Source organism: Geotrypetes seraphini, chromosome 9 (assembly GCF_902459505.1).
Source record: "Geotrypetes seraphini chromosome 9, aGeoSer1.1, whole genome shotgun sequence".
NCBI classification, from domain to species: Eukaryota; Metazoa; Chordata; class Amphibia; order Gymnophiona; family Dermophiidae; genus Geotrypetes; species Geotrypetes seraphini.
The window spans coordinates 110633617-110652826 of record NC_047092.1 but is presented as its reverse complement, the minus strand read 5'-3'; the positions used below and the strand labels follow the sequence as shown (position 1 = coordinate 110652826).

Genomic DNA, 19210 nt, shown 5'->3' with positions numbered 1-19210 from the left:
TCTTTCTTGTAAATCTGCACTTTATTCTGGGAGCCCGCCCTATCTCTGTCCGATTTGTAGGTCACCTGACTAATTACTGGTAAGCCGGTTTTCAGTCTCAGACCAGCCTTTTCGTGAAGGCTATCTATTTCCATGTAGAGTGAGGTTAGAGGGGTTCCTGGGTTCCCCCCTCCCCCTTCTAACTGAATAGGCGGTGTATCTTCATAACCCTGTTTTGTAATTCAGGTTTTATATGTTTCATAATCTGTTTTTCAATTTGCATTGATGCTGTTTTTAATATGTTCACATGAGCAGAATTGATTGTTTGGCGGGGAGTCCCCCGTTCCCCCTCTCTTTCTTTTGTTTCCTGTCCTCCTGTACAGGTTCCTGACTGCATGACAACTAACTGATGTCCAGCAGAGGAGAGATGGTGGGTGGAGCTAGAACTTCTAACAAGTGAAGTTCCTACAGACCTTGGCTGCCCAAGGTACATAACACCCAGCTGTTCCCAGAATACATAGAAACATAGAAATAGACGGCAGATAAGGGCCACGGCCCATCCAGTCTGCCCACCCTAATGACCCTCCCCTACCTTTGCCCTGTGAATAGATCCCATGTGTCAATCCCATTTGGCCTTAAAATCAGGCATGCTGCTGGCCTCAATCACCTGCAGTGGAAGACTATTCCAGCAATCAACCACCCTTTCAGTGAAAAAGAATTTCCTGGTGTCATCTCGCAGTTTCCCGCCCCTGATTTTCCACGGATGCCCTCTTGTTGCCGTGGGACCCTTGAAAAAGAAGATATCTTCCTCCGCCTCAATGCGGCCCGTGAGATACTTGAACGTCTCGATCATGTCTCCCCTCTCTTTACGCTCCTCGAGCGAGTATAGCTGCAATTTGTCTAGCCGTTCTTCGTACAGGAGATCCTTGAGTCCTGAGACTATCCGGGTGGCCATTCTCTGAACCGACTCCAGTCTCAGCACATTCTTGCGATAATGCGGCCTCCAGAACTGCACACAGTACTCCAGACGGGGCCTCACCATGGATCTATTGTGGCCCACTGTAGCCCAGGAGAGGGCTCAATATCACTCACAGTGGTAACCACAATAAAGCACTCTGACGTGTGACCCAAAATGGAGCCACCCTGCAGGACCGGATTCCAAACCGGAATCAACAAAAACAAAGTCACCAGAATTGTAATTCAAAGGAAAATAATACCATTTTATTCATTCCTTCATCAAGGTAAGTAGTCTTTCAATATAGCTGCCAAACTGGTCAGAATGTCCCCAAACAGCAGCAAACAAAAATATCAAAACAAGCAAGCAAACAACCAGCCTACAATAAAGTTCTTGGCTTGCTCTCAGCACGGATTTAGTCTCAGCTGTGTCTGAGGATTCAGCTCTCCTCAGAGCCAGTTCTGACTGCTCCCAGGCAGGCAGTTTCAAAAACACAAAAACAGTTCATGGCATTTATTCAGTAGTACTAGTGCTCAAAGTTCATTAAAGCCTCTGGCCAGTTCAATTCACTGCCAGGACAGGAGAGTGTCAGGTTTTGCAAAATAAAGGCCTCTAGACAGGCTTTCAAAAAATTCCCTCCCAGGGTGTTAGCAAAACCTCTCCCAAACAATTCACACTCCTAGCTTAAAAAAAACCAAAAATAGTCCCAAACAGTAAAGTGCAAAATCAACTCACTGTTTGCAGGCTGAGGCCCAGTCCACCTGCATGGCTTCAGGAAAATCAGGAGCACCCTCGGTCAGACTTTCTTCAAATTCCATGGGTTGTTCTTCTTCTGGAATCAGTAGCTCCTCAGCTTGTCCAGCCTCTAACAGCTCAATGGGTGTAGGTTGGTTGCTCCTGCTTGGCCCAGGGGACTCCCTAGGGAGAAAAGGTTTAAACCTTCTCCCTAGAGGTCACGTGACACCATGAGCGCGTGAGGACGTTTCCTTACTCGCTCCGGGGCAGCCCTGCTAAAATCGGCAATAAACGACGCGTACCCCACCTAATTGTAGACCCAGAGCTTACCGGACCTTTTGTCTTGCATGGAAAAATACATCACAAGATCGAGCAATCATATGCAAGCCAAACCAGCACGAAGGGACCGGGAGAAAGTGCGGCCTGGTGAGAACAAGATGGCGACGAGCCCCGCAGCGGCGGTCTCGAATCTCACAGAGACCGCGCTGTGTGATATTAAAGAAGCTCTTACTCAGGTGCTGGGGCCCAAATTAGACTCCCTGACGGCGAAAATATCGAATATTGAGACCATGATGGCGGCGGCGGCGGCCCGGGCAACTGAGGTGGAAGAGCGGGTTTCCACTCTGGAGGACACTTCCGCGGCCCGGGGAGCAGAATTTGATGCGCTGCGGGCGCAGGTTCGAGCACAAGCTGAAAAGTTGGATGACTTGGAAAATCGTTCCAGACGCTCGAACCTGCGCCTGCTGGGGATCCCGGAGACTGTACCGGATCGTGGCTTGTTGGAGACACTGGAGAGATGGCTGCAGGAGGAGCTTCCCTTACCGCAGTCCCTGGGGCCCCTACGCATAGAACGTGCACACCGCCTAGGCCCCCGTCCGGGTCCAGAAACGCGCCCGAGGGTGGTCATTATGAAACTTTTAAATTTTAGACATAAGGTGGAACTTCTGCAATTGTACAGAGCTAAGCGAGAGACATTGAAATATGATGGAGCGCTGGTCCGCATCAGTCAAGATTTTTCTACGGCATTGCAAGAACGGAGGCGGCCCTTCTATCCTCTCTGCGCACAATTATCGGAGAGTAAGCAGAGATTTCAATTTATCTACCCTGCTCAATTGCGGATATACTCCAACGGAGTATGGAAGTCCTTCCAGTCACCTGAGGAGGCGGCTGCCTATATTAAACGGCTTGGAAGACCCGGCACTGAGGTGGAATGACTTGATGGGGTATCCTTACCTGGCTAGACTTGCTCCAACGCCTTGATGGCTAACTTTGCTGATATATGGAGACAAGCCTATATAGGTTCTGTCGAGCTTACTGTTCTGCAAGCTGGGGCAGCCCTGGAGAGGGTGTCGTTTGTGGCCTGCTCCTTCTTTAAGTTGGGGGTTATGCAGAGAGTGGGGGGATCTGGGGGGGGTGGGGTATTTCTGGGTGGCGGCAGCATTATTACAGGGGTTTTCAGTGTTGTTGTTGATACATGGCTTGGGATTTACTTTCTCTGGGTTTTTTGCACTGTCTGTGGGGAAGGCATATGAGGTGTCTTGGGGTGAGGCTGGGCGCCCTAAGATAAATATTGCTGGCGGGATTTTTTTGCTCCGAACAGGATGGTGGGGGTCAGTATGGGTGATCGGACATGGCGTATTCTTTCCTGGAATGTCTCAGGAATTACATCTCCTGTTAAACGTACAAAAATTCTATCCCAACTGAAACATCATTCGGCTGACATAGCTTGTTTGCAGGAGACTAGGCTTACTAATGCTGAGCACCAAAAACTTCGCAGGGGTTGGGTGGGGGAAGTATACTATGCTTCTTCAAGTGGGAAGAGGGCGGGGGTGGCCATATTGCTTAGGAAGGGTTTGCCCTGTACAGTCACAGTCCTGAGGCGTGATCCTCAGGGCAGATATCTTTTGGTGAAAGTGAATGGACCGGGGGGATCCTTTAGATTACTGGTTGGATATGGTCCCAATGGATACCAACACTCTTTTTTCCAAAATTTAGTTAATATTTGTTTACGGGATTCTGATTGCCCATTAATTTTGGTAGGTGACCTAAATCAAGTATTGAATGCAGGGTTGGACCGCTCTGGGGGAACAGGGATGACACTACCGAGACAAACAAAGGGTATTCCTTACCTCTGTCGAGCCTTGGGGTTGGTGGACCCCTGGAGGCTATTACACCCCACTGAGCGAGATTACACTCACCAGTCTAGAGCCCATGGTTCGTTCTCTAGAATAGATTACACTTTACTCTCTGAAACCTTGTTTGCTCGAGTCTCTGAGGCGACAATTGGCCCCCTTGAGGTATCCGATCACCACATGATCTGGCTGGACGTGGCAGTGGGTGGCCCTGTGGGTCATGGGTCAGGGTGGAGATTCCCTTCGTACTTACAGGACGATGCCCATTTCCGGGAGTATTTATCTAGGAAGTGGGAGGATTACTGTTCTTTTAATGCACACCATGTGGAGCAGCCAATGCTATTTTGGGACGCTGCGAAGGCAGTATTACGGGGGGAAGTGATTGCTTACGTGGCAGCTAGGACTCGTCGCATAGCCCACCGGATGGTACAACTTGAAAAACATTCAACACAATTGAAACGTGATCTATTACTCGACCCCTCGATAGCCAATAACGAAGCGTATAGAACGGTTCTAGCTGAATTAAACTCCCTTATACATGAACGCACTAAGAAATTACTGTTTTACCGTAAATTTAAATTTTACAAATATGGTAATAGAGCTGGGAAATTGCTAGCGTCGGTAGCTAAGAGTTGGACGGGAACCAGATATGTTACTATGATACAAGAGAAATCGGGGAAGTTACTGACCTCGGCGGAGGATATCTCGGCTAGTTTTAAAAACTACTTTGAGGCTTTTTATGCCTCGCCGGGCACATATATGGGCCCGGATGTCTGTGATTATTTGGCAGATGCGGGGATGCCTAGATTATCGTTGGCCCAGATCTCCAGGTTGGATAGACCTTTGCAACTCCAGGAGGTGATGCAGGCGATTAAGAAATTGAAGTCCTGTACAGCTCCTGGACCGGACGGGTATTCCCCGGAATTCTATAAGATCTTATCTTCCTCCATAGGGGGAGCTCTTCTAAATTATTATACAGAGGTTCAGACTCAAGGTACTTTCCCGAGATACGCCAATGATGCCCTGATTACTTTAATCCCGAAACCGGCTAAACCGCCTACGGATATTGAGTCTTATAGACCAATATCTTTGTTGAATGTTGACATAAAGATCTTAGCTCGTGTACTGGCGGATAGGCTGGCGCCATTGTTACCCACTCTGATTGTGCCCGAACAAGTGGGGTTTGTTCGGACGCGCCATTCGGTACTCAATGTTCGTAGAGTGTTATTGGCCCTTTCCCGTGCTCAACAGACTCAATGTCCCGGTTTAATTGTAGGATTAGATGCAGCTAAAGCTTTCGATAAGGTCCATTGGCATTATTTGTTTCAGACCTTACAATATATAGGACTCCCGGATAGTTTTTTGACTATGGTTCGCACACTGTATTCAGGACCCACAGCATCTATATTGGTTAATGGGGTGAGATCTCTTGGGTTTTCAGTGGGGAGGGGAACGCGACAGGGGTGTCCATTGTCCCCTCTTCTTTTTCTGCTCTATTTGGACCCCTTGTTACGTACACTGCAGAGAGATGATGAGATTGTGGGGTTGCCGGAGGGTTCCTCCCAGTTGAGGGTGCTGGCATTTGCGGATGATATCCTACTGACCTTAGGAAATCCGCAACGCTCATTGCCTCGAGCACTGGAGATTTTAGATGAATTTCATCTTTACTCAGGGCTAGTTCTTAATAAGCAAAAATCACTGGCGATGCCATCATCGCCCGAGGTGCGTCAGAATTGGGGGGGGGGAGTTCCCTTTACAGTGGGCCCCATCACAATTAACGTATTTGGGAGTGGTTATTCCTCAAAATTTAGATAGGCTTTATTCTACCAATGTTTTGCCGCTGCTCCGTCGTACAGCAGACACCCTTTCCAACTGGAGGAAGTTTCCCTTGTCCATTACTGGCCGCATAGCTTTATATAATATGATGATACTGCCCCAATGGACCTATTTACTGCAAATGTTACCGATCATGATCACACAGACTCACCTAGCACACCACAATTCCCACCTTTCTGCATTCCTGTGGCAGGGAAAGCGTGCTAGGATCGCGCTCTCTAAGTTGATGTTAACAAAACGACATGGGGGGTTGGGTCTTCTGAGTGTTTCTAGATTTAATTTGGCCTGTCAACTGCGGCATCTGCATGACTGGTTCTGTAATACTACATGTTTTTCTATGCCTGTGATTGAATGTTTTTCCTTCCGACCTTATCACTTTAGTTACCTGTTACATGTCCGTCACTTACCGGGCTTACCACTGATACAAGCTAATCCCCTTTTGCCTGCCATGCGTAAAGCTTGGAGACTGATATGCAAGCGATTGAATATTTCCCCATATGGAACACCTTATCTTCCTCTAGTTGGTAATGGGGACTTTCTCCCTGGACTGGATTCTACAGCTTTCCGGCGCTGGACCACTGCGGGCCTTCACTACATATCTCAAGCGGTTCTGGATACGGGTCTTCCTGCCCCCTTTGCTGATCTGCACCTCCAGTTCCATCTTTCTCCCACGGATTGGTTTGCCTACAGACAGCTTCAACATTATCTGCAGACTTTACCGCCAATGACATTGAACATAGACGTCCAATCTAGACTCCAGGGAATTCTTTGTCTTACGGACCAGGAACCGGTACCGCTGAACTGTTACCATAAGCTTTTACAGGAACTATCTGGAGATCTGGACTTTTCCACTATAGCCCAGAAGTGGACTGCTGATCTTCAGGTGCCTATCTCTGCTGATATGATCCGCAGGGGCATTCGTTTGGGGTATGATCCTACCATATCTTCTGTGGAGAAAGAACGAAATTACAAGTTCATACTGCGAGCTTTTTATCCACCCAAGAGAGCCCAGGTAATGGGGATTATCCCGGGACATTGTTGTGGAAAATGTGCGCACCCTCTAGCATCCTTTGGACACATGTTTTGGACTTGCCCTCTGGTGTCTGCATTTTGGCTCCAAGTGGTGACCTGTGTGGCATGGCTTTGGGGGTGTTCTTGGAGGATGCACCCTAGTTTTCTATTCACGTTACAAATTCGTCTCCATCCCCCCAGACCAGGATGTGCGACTTTCATTCGGAAAACTGTGCTCATGGGCCGGAAATGTATTCTTACCCAGTGGCTTTCTCCTCAACCACCATCACTTCCACAGTGGAGACTTTTAATGCTACAACAGATGTTATTGGAAAGAAAGGCTCTTGATGACATGGAGGCAAAAAAGGGTCGGTTGTTTCGTCAATGCTGGCATCCTTTTAGCCAGACGTTTCCACCTTATGTTCAACGACAGCTTTGGGAGAACTGATTCGAACTTTACTCCTATTTTGACAGTGCGTTTCTTAGAGAGGTTTGTCCTTGCTGCTGCTGCCCAGAAGGGGTGGGGGGGGGTTGGGGGGGTTTGGGACCTGGGGTTGTGTTGTGTTATACCTAAATTTTGAGCGACGTTTGTACTACTTGTGTTTTATATTTGGTTGAATAAAAATTACTTTACATAAACCTTCTCCCTAGCTGGCCTCTCTGTCTGCTCTCCACTGCTGGTTTAAGTACTCTGGGGCCACGCCCTACTCTAATCGAGTCAGCAGTGTTCCTGGGACCTCTTGGGCTCCCCCGGTGGTGACTCGGGGATAGATCACCTACCTCTTCCTCAAACACCTCAGGCTCCCTCTGGTGGTCACAGGGTAAATTAGCATTCTCAGGAACCATATGCCCCTTCCTGATTCCACCCCGGGCTTTCCTTTTTACATTTTCCCCTGCCCTAACTGGGACCTTGGCAGGGAGAATACCTGGCTGGTCACACTATACAACGGCATAATGACTTCCAGCTTATGGCTGACGAAACCCTTGCGTATGCAACCTATGATTTGTCTTGCCTTGGATGAAGCTTGCTCCACTTGATTGGCAGCCTTCATGTCCTCATTGACGATCACCCCTAAGTCTCGTTCTGCTACCGTTCTTGTTAGGATCTCGCCATTAAGGGTATAAGTCTTGCATGGATTTTGGCTGCCCAGGTGCATAACTTTGCATTTTTTGGCATTGAAGCTGAGTTGCCAGGTCCTAGACCAGCGCTCCAGTAGGAGTAGGTCGTGCATCATATTGTCGGGTATTGAATCTTCGTCCGTTGTGCATTTGTCCACTACATTACTTAGTTTGGCGTCATCGGCGAATAATGTTATTTTACCTCGAAGCCCTTCTGCCAAGTCTCTTATAAAGATGTTGAATAGGATCGGGCCCAACACCGAGAGAAGATTAGCAGAGATAAGAACCTAATCTTTCGTTGGTATCTGAGGGGCCAATGCAGAAAGCAACCAAACAGCCAAGATCAAAAAAGACCTATGTTCCACACTCAAAGTGAAATACCCCAAAACAAACCAAAGTTGAACAATAGCTCCTGGATGTTACAGGAAACACAGATAAATAAGTGCCAAGTTTTATTAGGTATGTATAATAAAATTTTAAAAAATTCAACATCACATGAGTACATAAGCCAAATCAGTCCAGAGCCAGCCAAACAGTCTGGTAAAAGTTCAGTTATAAAGTGGTCTCACCCAGAAAGCCATGCATTAGAGCTGCTGATGCTAACTACACAGCTGCTAATGTGAGGTTCACAGGATGCAGTAATCAAAGAGCATGCAAATTACTGCTGTGTTAAAATTGTGGCAGTAACTATAGTAGTGATTGATTGACTTATGTGCTGATAGGAAGGATGTTTCCAATACAGCAGGGACAATGTATCAAAAGAGTCAGAAAAGAAACTTAGCTGTAATTGGGAGACTGACTCAAGTCAATTAAACCACCAAACGAGAAGGAACCACTATACAGTAACAGCTCAGAGACATAAAACTCTGAAGAGGGGGAGGTTACCCCTTCTTGGGGCAAGAGTTTATCATCCAATCATAGGATAATTATTGATAAAAGCGGATCCAACTCAAAGGTGTTAAGGTGATTGGTAACTGTATATATAGCTCTTAATAGTAATGCTTTCAAAAAGGATTTCCAAAAAGTAATTGCACTCAGGTTGTCACTAGCAATATGAAAGCTTCACTTAGCTTGTTTGCAAAGAACAGCTCATCAGGGTCCCGACGCGGCCCCGTTTCGGTGTCTGCTTCAGGAGACCCCGCCAACTGAGAGATGAAAATTGCTAAAGAGTCACACCATGTTCAAGTTCGATAACTGTGATCTAAAATGCAAAAACAATAAACTTAAGATAAATGCAACAGAAACGAGCACTGAAACTCGAAGGGCTACAGTATCTGTGCAAAGCACTTAAATATTTATAGCTGTCATTCCGTAGAAAAGGCACACTAAAACATACATACCGGTCAAAACTCTCCACCCAAATGGTCTTAACAATGAGATCGAGTGGGCAGCGTTCCTCTGATCATGTCTGGCTTATCATTACAGCTTTCTATCTGTAGTAAGAATTTTTTGCTGCTTCTGTTTTGTGAATCAATGATGTCATCACGTTCTTACGCTCGGTTTTCCCCTCACACTCCGGTTTAAAAGTCGGAGCGGGTGCCGGCGTTCTCCGTTGCATGGAACTTTTCAATTTTTTGACCGGTATGTATGTTTTAGTGTGCCTTTTCTCCGGAATGACAGCTATAAATATTTAATTGCTTTGCACAGATACTGTAGCCCTTCGAGTTTCAGTGCTCGTTTCTGTTGCATTTATCTTAAGTTTATTGTTTTTGCATTTTAGATCTCTACCCAATCTCCACCCCAGACCCCACTCCCATAATAGTACTAATTGCATCTTGCACGTCCTGTGCCTCATCTGGAAGCCTTCCCTCTGACGTTGCAACGTCAAAGAGAAGGCTTCCGGTTCAGGCGCAGGATGCCCGTATGAGCCACTGCCCGTGGCTTTGTGCACTGAATCAGTTAGGAAGAGGGAGCTGGCTCGAAGATAACGCCGCATCGATTGCACTGTGGACCGGCGGTTGAAGAACACTGTTTTGGGCCTGATGCACATGCTGGCCCTGTGGACCGGCAGGAAATTTCTGTGGACCGGCACCGGTCCATGGACCGGTGGTTGAAGAACACTGGTCTAGTGGCTCCTATCCCAACCCCAGCATTAAAAACAAATCTTTGTCGGACCCGCCCCTCATACCTCAAATCTGGTCAGGCAGGTGCACTTCCAGGATCCAAAATAGCAGTATCTGACCCCTAGTGGTGCATTGTGATACATTGCTGGGGCCCAGCTTAGCAAAAACGCATTGCAGTCCATTCAGCACCTTATTTAGTAGGTTGCTCCTAGCGGTGTATCATGACATACTGCTAAGGGGTCAGGTGCTGCCATTTTGGATCCTAGTAGTGCCAAAGGCAAGAGCGAGTGAACAGATTTGAGGTGCAAGGGGTGAAATTGAGAGGGTTAGGGGACAGGAGGGGGATACTTATTTTTAAAATAAATGTCAGGATTGAGATATGGTGGGATCTATCAGCAATTGTCCAGGGAAGATCCTAGACTACTGCTGATTACTAAAAAGCCTATTTATCTTACATTTTAATACACATTGCTACGCACTGTCATCTAGCACATAGTTCTTCAACCGCCGGTCTGCGGACCAGTGCCGGTCTGCAGAAAATTCCTGCCGGTCCGCACAGGGCTGGCGAGATCGACACCGTTAAATCTCCTGCCCCGGTGGTGTTCGCGGAAATCTTCTGTTCCTCCCAGCCTCGGGCGATCAAGACAGGCTGCCGATGTCGTGCATTCCCTCTGTGAGTCTCGCCTATGCGGAAACAGGAAGTTGAAACAAAATAGGCTGGACTCAGAGAGGAAAGATCCCGACGTTGGCAGCCCTATCTCTGTCTTGATCGCTGCCCCTGCCAAGTCACCGAAGAGGGAAAATGTAGGTAGAAAGGAGATGGTCAGCGTGCGCCGGGGGGGAGGGGGGGTCAGCGTGTAGATTAGGGCCATCAGCAGCGTCTGTGCTGAGAGTTTGCCCACATGCAGGATGCGGCAGGTAGGGGCCTCCGGCTCCTCTTGGGCGGCAGGACCTGCGGTGCAAAGCTGTTTTTGACGGCTTGGGGTGGTCGCGAATGTGCAGGGAGCCTTCAACAGTGGCTGTCTCCTCTCCTAGCAGCTCTGTACTTACCAGGGCAGTGATTCACTTCGGCAACTTCCCCTTTCCTCAGAGGCGGCAACGGACCCAAGGCTGCCTAAGGAAATCACTGCTGCAAGCAAGTACTGGCAGCTGCTGGAAGGAGAGGAAGCCACTGTTGGAGGCTGCTGGATAAAGGGAGAGCTGCTACTGCACCTGGAGGGAGGTAGAAGGAGAGATGCTGCTGGGAGGGGAAGAGGGAAAGGGATGGGAAGAGAGCTACTGTTGGATAGGGGGGAGGAGGAAAAAAGTAAGGAAACAGCTGGCAGGGAGATTACAGGAGGGTAAAGGGGGTCGGGGTGGAATGGAGAGATCAGATGAGATAAAGGGGAGAGAGAGAAATGAGAAAGTAGAGAGAGATTGATGCTGGAAAAGGGGTCAGCAGAGAAATGAGAGAGGGATAAAGATGCTAGATCTGGTGTAGAAGAGATAAAAATGAAGAAAGCAGTGAAGCTGGAATGAATGATGTAAAAAGGAGAGAGGAAGCACAGGCTGGATGGAAAGGGGAGAGGGGCATAGAAATAAGTCAGATACATATGGAAGGGGGAGAGGGCAGACAGTGGATGGAACAGGCAGACGCTGGAAGGAAAAGAGTGAAAAGAAGATGAAAGCAGAGACCACTAAAGGTAGAAAAAAATCATTTTATTTCTATTTTGTCATCACAATATATCAGATTTGAAATATATATCCTGTTCGAGACATAACTGGGGACTGCAAAGCCTAACACTATTCCTGTCATGTGTTGACTGCAGTATTCTGTTAGCATGATATTTCTGTGTAGCATTCTGTAATAATTTGGCTTGTTCGGTTTTCTTGATAGTAGAGGGGATATATGTGAAGGGGAGGGGAGACAGGGGTTTTGTTGGTCCTTGCTCTGAATATTTATATTTATAAATGACAATTGTACAGAATATTGTTTCTTTTTATACTTTAATAAAATACGTTCAGTATAAAATCATAACTGAGGCTTGTGCAGATGGGATCAGATGGTTTGTGGGGACCGAGCTTGCGGAGACGGGGCGGAAATGTGTTTTTTTTATTTTGGTCTTAGTAGTTTGCCGGTCCACAAAATAATTCTATTATTTCTGCCGGTCCACGGGTGTAAAAAGGTTGAAAAACACTGATCTAGCAAATAAGTTGGTATCGGGGATGGGACCCATTCTGCAGCTAGTAATGAGCACATAGACATCTTGTTAACTGCATAGTTAGGTCTGCAATAGCTTTCTGCATTGGCCCCTGAGTTTCTGACAAATTCTGTTGCCTGAATTGGGGTAATTGTGCAGTTTGATGTCAGTAACAGGCTTGAATAGGAATGATAGCCTCATGATACACTACAGGTGTGATTGGACTTTATTCTCTTATCATCCTGTCTGGTTTCTTTTCACCTAAAGCATACAAACTATGGCAACAATGTATATTTTACCAGCCACCGGATACTTCAAAAACAGTCAAAATCAATCAGGCCTGGATGTATTCGTATTGCTTGCTAATCCTCCTCCTATGAAAACGAGGAGGATTGAGAAGCAATACGAAAACATCCAGGCCCGATTGATTTTGACTGGTTTCTTTTCACCAACATCAGTTGTAAATTAGCTGAATTACACTAATGTGATTGCTTCTTTTCTACAACTTACCCTGTATTTTTCAATGCATTCTCTATACTTTGGGGCCATTGCAGAAAACTTCTCATATAGTTACCACAGGGTTAGCATACTTGTGGTGGGTTTGCAATGCAAAAAGGGGTTCAGTGTAAGTTTTAACTTGTGTGGAATCCCTGACCGCACACTACATTAAAATGAATGTAATGTGGTGATAAACTAACACATGGCATGCCAAAAAAAAGTTTTACATGTGTGGCTAGTGCAGGAAATTTTTTGCCAGGGTCTGAGACAATGTAGAAGGGTTAGTTGAGAGTAGAATGTAGAAGGGTTAGTTGAGAGGATTCTGTCTACCTAACATATCCTGCCCCAGATACCTGGCATTGGGCCCCCCCCTCTTCTTTGCTGAACCTCTGCTTGGTAGTCTAGTGGCCCTTCCCCCATATATAGTAAAAACCATTTCCCTGGTAGTCTAGTGGCCCCTGACCCCAATTCCACCTTTCCCTGAATAAAAAAATATATCCGATTCTTTTTTTTTTTTTCTTAATCATCACCCTTTCTGTCAGTATGTGACCAATCTCAGCTCACATACTAAAAGGAAGGGTGATATTTAGCAATGCTATGGAGTGCTATTGCAGTCTGAATGCAGTAATAACTTATAGCATGTTCATTGCTTATAGTGTTCCATGTTTTTTAAATATCTGTAGTTTTGCAGTAGTACACTTTGTGCATCTGATGAAGTAGTCTGTTCTTGAAAGCTTAATAAATTGGTTAGTTGGTAAGGTGTCTCATCTTTGCTATTCCAGGCTAACACAACTGTTTCTCTGAAAGTTTTCATTCTGGATCTATCTATTCAAATACTTATTAGTACAACTGAAGTGTAGTGAAAGAAATGTAAGAACATAAGAACATAAGAAGTTGCCTCCGCTGAGGCAGACCAGAGGTCCATCTCGCCCAGCGGTCCGCTCCCGCGGCGGCCCATCAGGCCCTTTTGCCTGAGCAGTGGTCCCTGACTAGCTTTATAACCTATCTCTACTCCTATTCCTGTAATTTATCTCTACTCCTATCCCTATAACCCATCTCTACACATATCTATACCCCTCAATCCCTTTGTCCTCTAGGAACCTATCCAAGCCTTCCTTGAAGCCCTGTACAGTGCTCCTATCTACCACAGCCTCTGGAAGCACATTCCATGTATCCACCACCCTCTGGGTGAAAAAGAATTTCCTAGCGTTTGATTTAAACCTGTCCCCTTTCAATTTCTCCGAGTGCCCCCTTGTACTTGTGGTCCCCTTTAGTTTGAAAAATTTGTCCCTGTCTTCTTTCTCTATGCCTTTCAGGATCTTGAAGGTTTCTATCATGTCTCCCCTAAGTCTCCACTTTTCCAGGGAGAACAGTCCTAACTGTTTCAATCTGTCAGTATATGAGAGATTCTCCATACCATTTATCAGCTTAGTTGCTTTTCTCTGGACTCCCTCAAGTACCGCCATGTCCTTTTTGAGGTACGGCGACCAGTACTGGACACAGTATTCCAGATGTGGCCGCACCATTGCACGATATAGTGGCAGGATGACTTCCTTCGACCTGGTGGTGATACCCTTTTTAATGATACCCAACATTTTGTTTGCTTTCTTCGAGGCTGCGGCACACTGCGCTGACGCCTTCAGTGTTGTGTCAACCATCACTCCCAGGTCTCTTTCAAGGTTACTTACCCCAAGTAGTGATCCCCCCATTTTGTAGCTGAACATCGGGTTTTTCTTCCCCACATGCATGACCTTGCATTTCCCTATGTTGAAGCTCATTTGCCACTTTTTGGCCCACTCTTCCAGTGTCGTTAGATCCTTTTGGAGATCTTCGCAGTCTTCCATGGTTTTAACCCTGCTGTATAGTTTGGTGTCATCCGCAAATTTAATGACCTCACATTTTGTTCCCACCTCTAGGTCGTTTATGTAGACATTAAACAGGAGCGGTCCCAGCACTGACCCCTGCGGAACACCACTCGTGACCCATTTCCAGTCTGAGTAGTGCCCCTTTATTCCAACCCTTTGCTTCCTGTCCGCCAGCCAGTTTTTGATCCATCGGTGGACCTCCCCTTGCACCCCGTGGTTCCATATCTTCTTAAGCAGTCTTTCGTGTGGTACCTTGTCGAAGGCTTTTTGGAAGTCAAGGTAAATGATGTCTATAGATTCCCCTTTATCTACCTGGCTGTTTACCCCCTCAAAGAAGTACAATAAGTTTGTAAGGCATGACCTACCCTTACAGAAGCCATGCTGACTCGACTCTAGCTGCCCATTGTTTTCAATGAGTTCACAGATGCTGTCCTTAACCAGCGTTTCCATCATCTTTCCTGGGACCGAGGTCAAGCTCACCGGCCTGTAGTTTCCTGGGTCACCCCTTGAACCCTTCTTGAAGATGGGCGTGACATTCGCTATTTTCCAGTCCTCCGGGATCTCTCCAGTTTTTAGGGATAGGTTGAATATTTGTCAAAGTGGCTCTGCTATTTCGTTCCTTAGTTCCTTGAGTACCCTTGGGTGAATGCCGTCCGGACCCGGCGATTTGTCGCTCTTTAGCCTGTCTATCTGCCTGAATACATCCTCTTGGCTTACCTCTAATCTGACCAGCTTAACATCTCGGTCTCCATTTACGATCTCCTCAGGTTCCGGAATGTTGGTTGTGTCTTCCCTCGTAAAGACTGACGTGAAGAACTCATTTAACTTGTCCGCTATCTCTTTTTTATCTTTTACCACTCCCTTTCTGTCTCCATCATCTAAGGGTCCCACTTCCTCCCTAGCCGGTTGTTTCCCCTTAATGTACCTGAAGAATGATTTGAAGTTTTTTGCTTCTCCCGCCAGTCTCTCTTCGTATTCTCTTTTGGCTTTTCTTTTTTTTTTTTTGTAGTAAACATTTTAATAACTGCAGCCCACCCCCAACATTTTGGAGATACCAGTCCATGCAGAGGTATAGATGAGTACAGATCGTTTTTCCCCTTCACTTGTCCTTGTCAGAAAGAATTAGTCATGCACAAAAGCCGAACTTCCACCCAGTCTCCATATCCTCAGTGCCGGGAATTATCCATGGTTAACCAAGAGATCCTTCTGAGCTGCCCTCACACATCGCTTGTAATCTTTTGCCAGTTCAGAGCAGTTCAGCACTTCCTGTCTATGCTGTTGGTAGCACTTCAGGATTTCCGATTGGAAGTTCATGCAAACAGGCTCAAAGTTTCTTTTCTTGATGCGTAACTCAGCATTTGTGGCAGCGGTGTGGAACTGCTCCGATGCAAGCTTGTAGATCTCAGCATTCTTCTTCTCAATGCGTTCCAACTGCTCCTTGTGGAAGGCATCCAGGCGCTTAAGCTCCGTCTCTTTGCATTCTAGCTCCTTCGCCAGCTGGGCAGCTCTTTGTCTTTCCTCATTGGCATAGGCCCTCTCCCACAGAATACTCGAATTCAGTTTCTCCTCGGTGGCCTCACGTTCTCTCTTTGCAATCTGGGCAAGTTCATCCTGGATGATTGCCTGCTCCTGCTCGTACCGCCTGTAAAGATCATCTTCATTCACTGTACGTTTACGGCCAGAGCTGTCCGCTGTTGGCTGATGGGCCCGAGGTCCTGCAGTTGGCGGTACAGATTTGCCTGAAGCTGGGTGAGCAGTAGGTTCTGTATTCCGTGATGGTGGAGATACGGTAGTGGAAGTGATCGTACTGCTTGGTTCTCCTGCAGCATGGGAGGACTCCTTCATTCGACTAACCACCTCTTCTGACAGCCGGACGCCTCGCAGCACCCGCACCCGGTCCGCCTCGTCCAGCCCGAAGGACACCCTCCTACCGGTGCTCTCGCCGCCACCCATCCCCGCCGCTCGGTGGCACTCCCTTTGGTGTTCTTTGTGCTCCTTATGGTTTTCCTTTGTTCGGTCTTTTTTCCATATTTTGAACGATGATTTCTTGTCACTTATCGCCTTCTTCACTGCATTTGTTATCCACACTGGGTTTTTAGTTCTATTCTTTTTGCACCCTTTCCTGAACTTGGGGATGCACAGGTTTTGTGCTTCGTGCACAGTGTCCTTGAGTAGGTTCCAGGCTTTTTCTACGGACTCCATCTTCCTTGTATTGCCATTGAGTTTCTTTCCCACCATCTTCCTCATGGCATCATAATTCCCTTTTTTGAAGTTGAGTGCCGTCGTTGCGGTTCTTTTCACCTTTACTGATCCAATTTCAAGCCTGCACTGGATCATGTTGTGATCGCTGTTTCCTAGTGGGGCTAATACCGCCACCTCCTTTGCGGGTCCCCCTAGTCCGTTGAAGATTAGGTCAAGAGTAGCATCTCCCCGTGTTGGTTCTGTGACAAGCTGTTCCATGAAACAGTCCCTCGTGACCTCCAGGAATTTGGTCTCCCTCATGCAGTTTGAGTGCCCAATATTCCAGTCTATCCCAGGGTAGTTGAAGTCCCCCATCACCACCACTCTTCCACTTTTGCATACTTGCCTCAGTTCCGCCTCCAGGTCCTGGTCGATTTCTTCTGGTTGTCCAGGTGGGCGGTAGTACAGACCCAATTTTATGTCTGCTCCAGTTCCTCCCGGTAGCTTAACCCATAGTGATTCCAAGCCATCCGCCCTTACTGTTGTTTCCATCCTGGTTGAGGGTATGGAATCTTTTATGTATAGCGCTATTCCTCCACCCTTTTTGTGTATCCTGTCTCTCCTGTATAGTTTATACCCTGTTATGGCCACATCACATTTATTGTCATCAGTCCACCATGTTTCTGTGATTCCAATTATGTCTGTGTCCTTCTTGCTGGCTATGACCTCCAGCTCTCCCATTTTGGCCCTTAGGCTCCTGGCATTAGTGTATAGGCAATGTAAGTCCCGGTTGTTTGCCCTCCCTGTTGGTTTTCCTTGTGTTTTGGCACTCCTGCAGGCCCCCTCATGGGTTGCCAGTCCCCGAGCCTTGTCTCGGTCATCCTCTTCCTGCGGTGTGTCTGTGTCGTCCTCAACCTGTTTCCCCGTTTTTGGTTGCCGCTCTGGCTCCTGATGTTCTCCGTTGATCCTGCTTGCTAGTTTCATTTGTGCCCTGGGCCCCTGCATCGCGTCCTTAGGTCCTTTTTCAATAATCTCCCACTCAGTCCCGAGCTCTCTTTCACAATGTCTTTGCCTCTCTGGCTCCTGTTGTTCTTTGTTGATCCCGCTTGCTGGTTCCATTTGTGCCCTGGGCCCCTGCAATGCGTCCATATGTCCTTTCTCCAAAAAGTCCCACTCAGTCCTGAGCCCTCTTATACAATGTCCCTGCTCAGTATCCTTACTTGATACTGTTGTCCGACGTGTCGAGGTCAGATCGACTATCGGCTTTCCCCCTCTCCTCAGTTTAAAGCCAAGTCTATGACGCTCTGGACGTTGCGTGCCAGCATCCTCGTCCCAGCCGTGCTCAGGTGCAGACCGTCTCTCCTGTAGAGCTTGCTCTTCCCCAAGAAGGTTGTCCAGTTCCTAACAAAGTGGAAACCCTCCTCTTCGCACCATCTCCTCAGCCAACCGTTCATTGCTTGTAGTTCGCTCTGCCTCCTTGTGTCCACTCTCGGTACTGGCAGGATCTCTGAGAAGGCTATCTTCCTTGTCCTCAGTTTCAGTTTCCTCTCCAGGATCCTGAACTGGTCAGTTAGTGTAGTCCTGTTGAAGTTCCTTCTGCTGATGTCGTTGGTTCCAATGTGGACTACTACTGCTGTCTCCTCCGTCTCGGCTCCCTCCAGGATCCTCCCAATTTTGTCGATGATGTCCTTCGTTCTTGCCCCCGGGAGACATGTCACTAGTCGGTCCTCTCTCCCTCCGGCTATGTGACTGTCCACTCCTCTCAGGATTGAGTCTCCAACTACGATAGCTGATCTCCCTTTCCTCAGCTGTCTCTCTGGTCTCAGATCTGTGTCGTTTGCGCAGTCCGCTAGTCCTTCCTCCGGGCTCTGTTGGGTCCCCACTTCTGGTCTCAGGTCTGTGTCATTTGCGCAGTCCGCTAGTCCTTCCTCCGGGCTCTGTTGGGTCTCCACCTCATCTGCCTGTCCAGGTCCTCCGCAAGGTCCTACTCCCATGGCGTCTGGTGGATTCTGTTGTCCAACTGTTGGTTCTCTCCTGGTGTGTTGGTAGTCCTGTGCCTCTACCATCCTGCAGGCCTCCTCGATGAACTTCTCGAGCTCTCTAACTTGTTCCGTGATGTGGCTCTCCCTGGTGGTGTCTTCAGTTTCCCAGCACTGCTCCTCTATGGTGCAGAGTCCCTCCAGTTCCTGGACTCTAACCTGCAGTCTCCCGACCTCCTTCTTCAGGCTATTCAGTTCCTGGCATCGACCGCATATGTACGCCTGCCTCCCGGAGGGGAGGTAGTCATACATATGATACCCGGTGCAGTATACTGGATAACTCTGCTTGGTTCCTGCAGTCTCCATTTCTTTTTTTTCTGGTTCCTTTGTCCCTCGGTGTGTGTGAGTGTTGCCTGGCGTGCAGTTAGCTGAAAGAGTAGAGAGAGAAGAGAGAATGAGTAGAGAAGAAGTATTATACAGAAGTTAGATATTAGATATTGCTGCTGGGCTGCCTGGGCTCCTTCTCAAGGCTCCTTCGCAAAGGCGCTCTCGCTAAGGCAAGCGCCTTTTCTGCGCGCCGAACGGCTGCGTGCCGTTGGCTCTTCTCCTATTAAGGAGGAGCCCGGGCGCTGACGCTGCCTCTGACACGTTGGGGGTGGGCGGAGCTCCCTCTCGCC

General features: G+C 47.6%; 2 protein-coding genes across 11 annotated transcripts in view; one reads left to right on the top strand and one right to left on the bottom strand.

Annotated features, from left to right (window-relative positions):
* The window catches only part of ATG4B (autophagy related 4B cysteine peptidase), a 669563-nt gene that overhangs the window by 22198 nt on the left and 628155 nt on the right, over positions 1–19210 (top strand). The window lies entirely within an intron of this gene.
* Positions 15376–16333, bottom strand: LOC117366370 (MICOS complex subunit mic25-like). Its single transcript, XM_033957655.1, has one exon. The coding sequence runs from the start codon at positions 16324–16326 to the stop codon at positions 15553–15555; it is 774 nt and encodes a 257-aa protein (XP_033813546.1). The 5' UTR covers positions 16327–16333; the 3' UTR covers positions 15376–15552.

Bases quoted from the DNA above. Each gene is read 5' to 3' on its own strand.
- LOC117366370 (XM_033957655.1), bottom strand. From the start codon at position 16,326: ATGGGTGGCGGCGAGAGCACCGGTAGGAGGGTGTCCTTCGGGCTGGAC.